This window comes from Larus michahellis, chromosome 7 (genome assembly GCF_964199755.1).
Source record: "Larus michahellis chromosome 7, bLarMic1.1, whole genome shotgun sequence".
Taxonomy (NCBI): domain Eukaryota; kingdom Metazoa; phylum Chordata; class Aves; order Charadriiformes; family Laridae; genus Larus; species Larus michahellis.
The window spans coordinates 49,547,105-49,559,149 of NC_133902.1; the positions used below are offsets into that span (position 1 = coordinate 49,547,105).

General features: G+C 45.2%; 1 protein-coding gene across 4 annotated transcripts in view; it reads right to left on the minus strand.

Annotated features, from left to right (window-relative positions):
* Positions 1–1,307: 1,307 nt before the first annotated feature.
* Positions 1,308–12,045, minus strand: part of HEG1 (heart development protein with EGF like domains 1) — a 58,281-nt gene continuing 47,543 nt past the window's right edge. For 3 of the 4 annotated variants that reach the window (XM_074594734.1, XM_074594733.1, XM_074594736.1), the window contains 2 exons: positions 11,269–11,443; positions 1,308–9,909 (listed from right to left, as the gene is read on the minus strand). In XM_074594734.1, the coding sequence (XP_074450835.1) occupies positions 9,760–9,909; positions 11,269–11,443 (325 nt within the window). In that variant the 3' untranslated portion in view covers positions 1,308–9,759. The remainder of the gene's footprint in view (positions 9,910–11,268; positions 11,444–12,045) is intronic. The other variant, XM_074594735.1, reaches the window with a different exon arrangement.

A 12,045-nucleotide genomic window follows, 5' to 3' on the forward strand; every position in this document is an offset into this window, starting at 1 on the left:
TGGTCTAGTTGAAGATGTCCCTGCTCATTGCAAGGGGGTTGGACTAGATGGCCTTTAAAGGTACCTTCCAACCCTAACTATCCTATGACTCTATGATTCTAAACTTTTATCTTGAACTGAAACAGGAAATATTGGTGGCTTATGGACAGCAAAAATGGCTGGATGCCTCCCTGCTGGCATGAGGAACGAGTGGCCTGGCCACTGTGCTCTGCCACTCAGATCTCCTCAGGGTGCTGAGCCCGAACCGTGGGGTGTTTTGCCTGCATCTTCCTTTACCCCTCTGGCCCCGAAGCCCCTCCAGTGCAGCCTGCTCCTCGCACCTACAACCTGTCCCCACAGTGACCCCCTGGCAGCACCTGTGCTGCCCCATGTCAGCCTGGGACTGGCTGGCAGCTCCTGAGGGATCACCACGGTAGACGCCCTGCATGGTCACCCAGGGTGGTTTTGTGGGGTGGGGGAAATTCCAAGCTCAGAGAGGAGGCCGGTACTGGGGTCTCAATATGCCCTTCCCCCCAGGGGGTTCAGTGCCAGGCCCTGGCCCTGGTCATGGGGACTGCCCCGGCCTTCCCCAGGGCGGTGGGGGCCTGCCCCATGGGGGACCAGGCCAGGCTGGGGATCCCTCAGGAGATGGTGCTGGAGGGGGCCCTGAGCTCGAGGCGGCCCATGCTCGCTGTTATGGAGCTGCGGGGCTGCGAGCAGTGGGGGAGCAGGAGCAGCCAGGGCCTGTCCCGCCACCCCCAGCCAGCGAGGAAGGCTGGCCTGAGAGGGTGGCCAGGGTGAGAGTCAGCTCCCATCTCACTCTGGGCCATGCTGGATCCAGCTCCTGCCCTTGCTGCTGCTCGCTCCCATGCCAGCCACCCATCCCATCCCATCCCATCCCATCCCATCCCATCCCATCCCATCCCATCCCATCCCATCCCATCCCATCCCATCCCATCCCATCTGGTTCCTCCAGGCCTATCCGTAAAAATCCCCTGTGCCACAGAGCTGACAGAAAAAGGGAAGGAAATGCCTGGGAAGTGTCTGGCACCAGAGCGTTGTGCCTCCCTGCTCAGGCAGCGCCCAACCTCCACTCCAGGTCACCACCGCCCTCCCGGCTTCACCTCAGGGGGCACCCAAAAACTTACCCCGAAGTCCCATTAGAAACATTCCTGAGGAGAGGCTGCTGTGAGCCCCCAGGGACATCGGCCATCTGGGGAATGTTGTGGTTTAACCCCAGCAAGCAACTAGGACCACACAGTCACTTACTCATTCCCATCCCTGGTAGGGCAGGAAGAAGAGGGAGAAAAAACCTCATGGGTTGAGATAAAACCAGTTTAATAGAATAGTAGTGGAAGAGGAAAATAATAATAATAATGGTAAAAGACTATACAAAATAAAGTAATGCAATACAATTGCTCTCACGACCTGATGATCAGTTGCCCAGCCCATCCTGAGCAGTGATCATGGATTCCTGCCCCCCAGCCAACTCCCATTTATATACTGAGCATGATGTCTATGGTATTTATATATCAAGGATGATGTCTATGGTATGGAATATTCCTTTGGCCAGCATGTCCTGTCTGTGCTCCCTCTCAGCTTCTATGGGAAGCTGAAAAAGTCCTTGACTTAGTATAAACATTACTTAGCAACAATTAAAACAGTGTGTATTATCAACATTATTCTCATACTAAATCCAAAACACAGCAGTTGCTAGGAGGAAAATTAACTCTATCCCAAGTGAAACCAAGACAGGGAACTGCAGCATGTGTTTCAGCTGCAAGTTGGACACCTCTGGCAATGTCCATCCCGCATATCTAGACTCTCCAGTCATCACAACACATCCCGATTTTCCAGGGATGCCTCAAGATGCAACTAGACTAATCTTAAAATCTCTGTGTTGGCTGTGAAGTGAGCGTGTTGGGCCAAGAGAACTTCCCAGAGCACTGTTGAAAATACGGGTCAGGTCTTCAGCAGGTGTAAATGGTGCAGCTTTGCTGGCTACACTGGTATCTACTGGTTCAGTGTGTCGTCCTGCACATTAAAATTGTTACCTGGTAGTTCCTGTTTATCACCATCAGAGTTTGGGAAGTGTGAATCATTCGCAATGCAAAAGGCATCAGTTCCGCCAGGAAATAATGTGCTGAACAGACATACGCCTTCACTTACCAGATCTTTTCATCTCTGCTTGCCCTCCCCTGTCCACTTTGTGACACACCAGTGGCCACAACCAGTTCGCCCCCAGAGAAAGGGTGGCATATGCCCTATTTGCTTGCCAGTTCCTGGGGGAATTATAATAGAGACTGAATGGTTTAGGAGAACAGACAGACAGAATTACCAAAACAGGAGAAGTGACGTCAGGGAAAGATCGGCATCTCTGATGATACAGTTATTAAGCACATATTTAGACGATAGTTGACTGTTACTCCAGACAGATTCACACAGACACAGCAGTTGTGATGTCTTTTAAGGAATTACAGAGAAAACTTTCTTTACAGAAAGTTAACTTAACTTTCCAGAAGCTGTAAAACCAAACTGTTGTGCGTAAAGCTTGGAAACAGCAATGAAGAACACTGACACATGATTATTATGGAATAAAAAGTGTTCTATATTTAGTAACAAACACAATAGTTGTTCTCTTGTCTTGATCTTTGTTTGTGACAAGAGAAAGAAGTATGAAAGGTAAAGGGCCTTGTTTATTAGAAGTTGCATAGTCCTGTGCAGCCTCATTATTTACCTGTTAAGTTGCGTGCAATCAAGGGGCAATCACGCTGCCATAAGACGTACATTAAAGTAGGAGCAAGTGTCTTTTATAGCTCTTACATGTGCTTCAGCTAGGTACTTTCCTCCTGTGCATTTTTTCAATCCTCTTCCTTACTAGATTCCTGTACATTTTGGTATCTCCTGTAAATTTGGTTCATCCACTGTATATTGCATACACAAGTAGAAATACACATCGTAATTAGCTAGAAGTTCAAAAAAACCGTCCATGAAGTCTAAATCAAAGTGCTATATACATACAGAATCACCCATAATCAGGGGAAGCAGATGCATTTTGACTTCTTTTCAGATGGTTCCCAAGATGGTTGAGGGCACAAAATGTAGATGCATTTGATGGTGTCAGAGGCACTGGTATGAAAATCTGAAGTGGGCAGGACTGTTAAATCATGTGCTTGTCCATAACTGCAAAGGTCTTTTACCTAGTCTCACGGTAATGTTGTTACCAGTCGTTTTGCACTGCCAATTTCCTTAAAAGACACCAAGGTCACACAGAAAATAGAACAACTTGCAATAGCATTGGTAACAAAACTGAGGCACTGTTAACAGTCCTTCTCTTGCAAGTGAACAGAATGTCAGGATTTAATCGGGTTACTTCCTCCTTTATTTTCCCACTGGCGTCTCACTAGACAAGGAACACGCATATAGTACAGTTCTGTACTATATCACCGTAGAAAGTAGGCTGTAGTTTCAGGATGTAGCAAGAAGTATGTTCTAGACTCAGAATTTCTCTGCGAGTGGCTCCCACTTCATCTAGGGCAGCTGTCTAGTGTGGGGTCTTGTGACACGGCTGCCAAGGGTGAGGGATATCTTACCATGGGGTGAGCTACCCTCTGCGGACACTTGTCTCTTTTCATGGCTACTGGAGGTGCCAGATGGTGGGTTCAAACTGGCCACCTAACTTTTGGTAGAACAGATGAATCCCACCTTAGTCCCATCCACTTGCTATCGCGGTTGAGTGTTGTACTCATCTGGAGCCATATAGGAAAAGATTGTCCCAAATGAACATACCTGCCTTTATTCCAGATTCTCTTCCACATCACACCTCTTCCAGCAGCCTGGGCTGGACATTGTGTTCATCTGGATTCGAGGTACCCTCCTCCTTCCTCTGAGAGACGTTCAGCTGTGTATTCTTCACGGTCCTCAGTGGCACTCAGTGAGGTAGGGCTGATTTCACTGTGGTCAGGTCCAGTCCCTTGCCCTTGCAAACAGCTCTTCTGCATCAACCTCTCCTGAGGTTTTCCTCCCCTCCTCAGTATTTTAGCTGAGCAGAAGTTCATTTAGCACAACCAACAGAACGTGCCCTTTTCCTCTTTGCTTTCATTTTAGTTATTCAACCACCAAGCACCACCAGAGGAACAAAAGAACTATAACATTTCTTATTTTGTAGATTAGATTTCTAATTATAATTAAAACCATCTAAAATTGCATATGCATCTCTCTACAGGGAAAGCTAAAGACAATAAAAAAGCTGAGACATACTAATATTCATAGTTTTATTGTATCCTTTTATAATACTGACTAGAACGCCAGATTTAATAATATTGGATGCAGGTATAAAAATAATCCAATCCTTAAAAATTATATTTTGCTACTACAGTACTGTATAATTAGTGGAGGCTGAAAATATGATACAACTTTAAATAATACTGGTTTCGAAAATGTCCTTAGAACCCCAGCAACGTGGAAGCAAACATTCAGAGATACAGGGAAGGAAAGAGGGCAAGGTCAAGAACATAAAGCAGGTTTACATTCAGGTTGATAAAAGAAGCACAAACAAATGCTGAAAATTTACCTGTTGAAACAGAGCTCACGAAAGGTAAGCTTTATTACTGCAATTCTGAAAGCTGCTCAAATAAACCATTATGATTTTACACGCCAAGTTCGACCTTCCGTTGAGAGAAAGTCTTGTAGAATTTAACACGGCTTAAAACAAATGACTGAGTTTAACACAATTTCCTTTAAAGAAGGAAACTATTAAATATTAGTTAAGGTTTTCTTCTTTAAAGTAAACCTATCCTAGCAGATTTCATTGGAGACCTTTTATGTCAGGCGAATTCTATGGCATTGTTCAAGAGAAGTGATCAGTTTTTACTGTATTCCACAGGGCTTTTACACATAGGATTTTGCAGATGTGGGGGATGCCTGCTGCAGTCATTAACTCAAGCAAGACTCCCATCCCTTCTAGCATTTTGCCAAAACAAAGAACAGGGAACTTAGCATTTACATGCTACTTCTGAGGACCACCAGGCACCCTCTCTAGGTTTTCCCTCAAGAAGGATATTATGCACATGCAACACAAACTAGACACAGGAAAGGTGTCATCCCACATATGACCCTACAGTACAGAAGCCACATTCGCTTTAGACATTTACTTCTCCAAAACATGTAAGCATATTCCTTTCTTTTTTTGTTCGTTATGTTATTTCTTACCCCTTCATGGATTTCTGTCCTGCTTTTCAATTTCAGCAGTTCAAGGGAACAAAGAATTAAATACACATTGCAAGGCTCCCAAAATCTTCAAAACACACAGCTCATGCTCCTTTGGAAACTGGGAGATCTTCCTTCATTTCTGAAGGGACAAGTAAGAGTGAACGGAAGAGTTCTTATCTGTGACTGCAGGAAGCACCTCTATGTCCCTAGAAGATCTTACACGATAGGACACAGGCTGGCTGATCAGTAATACAACTACACTAAATTCACGTTCACTCTCTTCTCAGGAAGGTGTTTCAGATCTTGAACCTGTTTTGTTCAATCTCACATAATACAGGTTCTGCTACAGTAGTAAGTATACTTTAAAAAAATAAATACAACTGGAAAGGCAGCAACAGTATCACAGAGATAGGCAGAACACAGAGCCACAGGAAAGCATGTACTACATACAGGTGACCCTGGTGGTGGAATACTTCAGGCCTAAAAAAAACTTTATTACAGTCCATGGGAGAGTTACCCCAGTCATTATAATGGATGCTCGGTTAGATCCTTTGTGTGTAAAGAGGAAAAAACATTAGTCAGCATAGGAAGAGCATTTAAGTAAAATGCATCCGTTCTTGTTAATTTAAGGAAGAAAACTAAAGATTAAACATCGCTATGAGAAAATGAGACGTCCAGCTGGATTTGGAACGGATATGGCCATTGACCAGCATCAGAGACAAGCCCTGGGGAAGCACTTGGCATGTCTGCAGCAATGTCCAAACCCGCTCTGCTGCTCACTCAGGTCCCGGCAAGCAATGTTTATGTGTATTGGCATAAACAATTCCACAAGATGACAAACACCTCTCTGTGACTGCAATTCATTGCTATTTTTAAAGCCTTTTACTACTGCTCAGTGTGGAGGCAAATACCTCTTAAAAGGCCGGTCACAAGGGGTGACTCAGGACATGACCGTGACAGTGGGACTTGCAGGAAATGCCACAACAGCAACAAGATTCATTGTTGCTGTATTACCTAATGCTTTAAATGTGGAGGGCAAAGTGCCACAAAATGCTCCTGTCGTGCTTTTTCCTCATATAGCCCAATTCAGTGCTGTGAGGTTTCAATAGCATGCAAAAGGCCCCTGATTCTTCCAGGGCAGCTGGGAGGGCTGGCCAGGGCGGGCAGCGGTGCATGGCAGGGACACAGGAAGGCTAAGCATACAAGCCTCCCTTTTGAATGATCCCTCAAATCCGGGCATTGCTGCTCTGTTCACTGGGGCTGCCTTTCCTAGGCTGAGTGCTGGGGGTATTTCTGTGGGTGAGAGGCTTTTGTCAGCGCAACTGGCAGAGCACCACAGCAGCAAATGCGTGTCTCTCACATCTTTTCCTGTCAAGCAACATAATTAGCGTTTTTTCCAAACTTAATCAAAACCACACCCACACAACTGCCCATGGGCCCTTGCTGACTGCTGCCTTAGCTTTCCACAGCAGCCAGGAGCAAGAACAGATTTCTGTGCAGTGTTGGCGTAGTTTTTCTTCCTTTCCCCACATCTGGCTGAATCACTTGCATCCTCCTTACAAGAAACATGCCACTTCTATCTTATCTTCTTGGATAGCGGGGAGCAATTCCCTTGGCAAAAACATCCAGTGTGCTCAAAAATTTGCAATTTGGAGTAGCTAAAAGTAATCTTAGTCTGAGAAATCAGCTGCTTTTATTTAGACGTCCTACAGGGAGTTAGGTGCTGAGCAGGGAGGAATTCGTATTTGAAAGTGGGTGTGAGGGCATGTGAAGACCCTTCTCCCATCTGACAGGAGCAACAAACCCCACTCCACTGGCAGGGGTGCTTGGTTTATGGCAGAGATGGAAAAGCCAAAGATGATGCCGGTGGCAGCTTTAACGGAAGCAAGCTGCGCTGAAACAGGTCACATGCTTGTTGCCCATTGCTGCTGGGATGTGGTTGTAAAAAGCTGCAGTAAAATAACTGTCATAAACTGTCAAAACACACTGTCTGGCACCCACGCCTTCTGCCCTTGTGGAGCTGGGAGCTGGCTGGCGCGGGTGAAGATGGAAGCATCGCAGCACAGGGAGCGGCCGGGCTGGTGGAGACCTGGGGACTGAATCACCTGGGGCTGTATCTGCCAGCTCCGCAAAGACTTCCTGGAGCACCGCACAGGAAAGCACCTGCACGCACCCAGTGCTGACGTCTTCCTAAATCCTCCCCTGGCCGCTGTGCCGGGCCTCCTGGGACACCCAGAGAAGGTGCTGCAGGTCAGGAGAGACCCTTTTCCTCCTCCTGTGGACTATGTGTTGGCTCTGTGACTCATTTCTTACCAAAGCTAAAAGGAAGGTCAGGCTACAATAGATACATTCCCATACGAAATTTCCCAATATCTACCTGCTCTGGCAGAGGGAAAATTTCAGTGCAATAAAGTTGTCTCTTTTGGAAAAAGCCAAGTTTTGAAGTCCTCGGTCAGAAAATCCTGCTGGGTTTACTGAGACCCTTTCACTCCAGATGCAGCATTAAGAAGAATTTGAACATCATTAATTATTTGCAAACTTTTGCAAATTTCAATTAGCAATTAGTGATTTCAATTAGGAATGGTCTTAGCTCATTTTCACTCAAATCCTTTGCAATTCGCAATTTGCTAAGCCCATGCACCTGATGACTGTCTAGTACTAGCTGCCCTTCCTCTGGGTTGCTGTTGCTCACTTCTGATAGGGAATACAACCAGCCTTCAAAGTGCTGGGAAAGGGTCTGGGGGCTCACAGCATCTATAGGACGCAGGTACTAGTACCTGCTCCGTGACAGAGGGCTCCTCATCACCCCAGGTTTGCCCCTGGTGAGCAACTACACAACACATCAGCATCTGAACTGCCATTCTCACTTGGGGTTAGGCACTCTGGGGGACACATCCCATGGTCCTTACAGCTTCAGTGAGCTGAGCTACCTTATGAACTTACTTGTAGTTGAACACTGCGGGGGTAGAGGGAAGTGTCAGAGGGTATGTGAACTTCAGTGAAACTAGCTTCTGTATGCACCAGGGAGATGGTGGGTTAATGGCTGAAGAATTGTGCTATTTGATGGCTTCATACAAGCAATCACCTTGAATTAACAGCAAAGTCACATTCAGGGGAAGGATCCGCATCTGTATCCTGTATCCGGTCAAGGTTTGGATGACTCAGGTTAACACTGCAGTAAAGTTAAGTGGTAAATATACTTCATTAATAAGATCTCTTTCAACACCCTTCTCAAGTCAGAATATGGTTTTCAACCTGATCTTTGGTGAGAAATGTAATAACTTACATTCTCCAGTTTTTGCAAAGGTGATTAATATTAATTAACACACCTAGGTGAGGAAGCCTGCCTCATCTGAATCACTTGAAACTAGGACGGAAGAAAGCAAAACACTTCAACATCAGTGATCTTTGTTCTGCTGGAATTCAAAGCATCATGTTTTTCTCTGCCTTAAATGCAACTGACTGCAGTAAGCCTTATTTTCCAATGTACTGAAAGCCTCCACAGCTCCTACTGAAGTCAAGGTGGGCTGTGGAGGCCTGAAAACTGTGTCTCATCTGCAGTGCCCAGAATTCACCTTCCACCTGCCCGACGAGGGGTATAGCATTATTGCATCTTCCCAGATTCCTTGTAAGGAGCGTGCTGAATTCCCAGCTTATGTTTTTCTTCCCCATGAGCAAGTATTTAACATTATATTGCTGTTTCTGCAGGCATTGAAATCCCTGCAGGGAAGCAGAGCCCCATAAGATCCTATACGGAAACACTATGATGATGTGTAGTGGCATCACTTCTGAACAATGCTGGTTGACAAAACACCAAGATGCTCAGACTCTTCCCTATATAGAGGAAGTTTTCAAAGCAGTGTGCAGGACCAACTGTGTCTTTTTTTCAGTTAGAATTGCAGTGGTAAGACTAACTTTCCTGTACTCCTTGGAGACACAATCTACCCATGAATTCAGCCAACATTTCCAGGCACCAGACTTCAGCGAAGACCCAGCCATCAGCAGAACTTCTACCACTAAGAAGGTGAGGTCTAGAGGATCAGCCAGCTTCCCTGTCATGGATGAAGCAGAAAGCAATGCAGCGATGGAAAAGGGAGTGGACAAACTTGCCCTACCAATAGGAGTTGCACAGTGAATCTTTGCATGAAGGTTGTCTAAGAAGACAAGCATAGTCAACAGTGAACAAGATCTGTAAACAAAACACTCCCTAGTGGTATTCAATGCAGAGTGGTGGGCATAGTTCATCTGCCTGTACTGATCCATGCTTGCCATCTAGCGTAAAGAGTGAAGAAGCAGCACAGAACAAATTCAGAGTATATGTGTTAGCTTCCATCTGGGTCTTTTAGTGATGTGCACCTGGAGCCATTCCATCCTCGTCCTTCTTCTCTCTGCTGCTCAGCAAGTGTAACCGTTCCTCAGGGCAGCAACGCTCGGCATGGAGTTCAAAGTCCTTCCTGTTAAATGGGAAGAGTAAGATTGATGTGGGCTGAACTGCCCAGGAGACAGACTGTACCTGGGGATCAAAGGCCACAAAACTGTGTCAATCTTCCACTCCCTCTCCACTCCCTGCTAAAAATAGTCTCTTCTTCTGGTTTCGTCACTAATGAAGGATGGATTGTACTGTCCAGGGTAGATGCATGAATGTCGAGATCCAGGCAAACCAGTGTAGGGAGGATAAAGTCCGTTTCTTTCCAGTTCAGGATTTCTCAGTCCAGTTGGCTGTATTAGCAAAAAAATTAAATAAAAAGGGTCTTATTCTCACACTCAATCCTCCTTCAGGCACAGCCTTACCACCTTTCCCAGCAGTTATTTCAGTAGCTAGAAGGAACAATGTGATCGCTAATGATCTCTACAGCCTAGAATGATTTTTACTGTGGGAGTTATGCAGTGCCTGAAGGGATTATTCTGATGCAATCTAATTTCAACATCTTGCCAATTAGGACACTTGAAGTTTACCTGACTCCACCAAGTGCAGTCTAAGCGCACAGTTAATTTTTAATCCAAGAGAATTGTGCTGATGAGCTCAGGCACTGAAACAACCCTCATGAAAAGGATATTGTCTCAGAACCATCCCGAAAGGAAACGCTTCTGGAAAATCAAAGTTAGTCTCCTGCTTTGAGTATTACCTTGGAGCACTTTTCTCCCCATTAACCATAGGTACCTATTCTCCCAACACAGGCACTTGAATTATATGTCAAATACAAAGTGATATGACCTTGCTTTCTTTTCCCTTCTCTTACTTAAGTAAATCTCCTGGGGACACTTGGTTGATGAACTTTAACGTCTAAGACCAAGACTGTACAATTCGTTCACCCAGTAAATAACATCAAGCCACCTGGTTTGATCTGTTACAGAGCAGATCCATGCAAAGCCCTCGTCACCTACTCCCTGCTAAAAAGCTCCCCTTTCTAGTCGCCAGCATAATAAAAGTCTTAAAAAATGTTTAGGAAATGCATTTTCAATTCCTAATCTCTCATTCTTACTGGAAGCAGGAAGGAGGATTATTTCCCTTCATGTTGTGCAACCCAATAAACTTGCTTACTGGAAAACTTAAAATACAAGCCAGAAAAAAAGTACTGCTTATTGCTCTCTGCTCTGGAAAGTACGAGTCCAGAATGTGTGATTTGGGTGAAATCCTGCAACTTTCAATCATGAGTAACCTCCACACACCTCAAGTACATCCAGTATGTTGCTGTAGATTAGTGACAGATGATACAACAGCATCACAGCTCTGGATACAGACAGAGTTCCCCAGGCAGAGGTCTCAACCTTCCATCATCATCAGTGAGCGTGGAAGGGAGAAGACTACCCACAGGAATTCCTAGCAGCCTGTCCAAAATCTTTAACTCTCCTTCTCTACTCTAGGATTGGGCTTTTTAGGCATCTACCAAAATGTTCCTAGACATTTCCCTAGCACTCTTCCTACACCACATGTGTAACAGCTGGAGTCCATAGGACTACCTTGCTGCCTACGGAAGCTATTTATCTGCTTTTTTATTTTGCAGGAAAGGGATCTGACCTTCCAAAACCAAAGGAATATATCTTTGCTATATTAGGCACAAAGGGATAGATACATACCGAATAATACACATCTGTCATCTGCAACAGGTTCTTGGTGCTTCCGTTCTCTTGCATCTCGATGGTCTCTCTGCCCCACTCCTGTCCCCGGGGGTTCTTCGGATATTCAGCATATGGTGACATCTGGAAATCTCCACTCTTGAAAATTAGTTTACTTATGTCATTTTTATTCTTCCTGTTTATAAAACAATTAAGGAAAGTGAAAACACAGAACTTATCCTACTATCTTGTATGCATTTCTGATGTGATCTCAGGAGATTTACTTCATGTTATGAACCTTGGCTAGGAACAAAGATGACCTCAGAAGGGCTGTAGTCCAATCTTCTGCTCCAAGGCAAAATCAGATATGAGGTCAGCTCATGCTACTCAGGGCATTATCTGGTGGGATTTGAAATCTCCAAGGATGAAGATGGCATAACCTCTCTGAGCCACCTGTTCCACTGCCTTACTGTCCTCTTGGTGAAAGAGTTTTTCCCTACGTTCAGTTTGAACCTCTCCTGTTCCAACTTATGCCCATCGTCTCTTAAAAATGTGTGTGCTCCCCTGAGTCAATGAAAAAGTCACAGAAATCTAGGACGAAAGAAAAACCTATGGGAGCCCCTATGCTATTCAAGTCTCCAAGTGCTTAACTATAGCACCTCTAGGCACAATGTTAACTCATGAGAGGGAAGGCCTGCAAGCTGCAAGTCTGAATGGCACCAAATGCCCCTACATGAGTACCATGTTGTATGAGTGGACTTTGGCAGAGCACCCTCCAGGAAGTCACATAACCTGCCA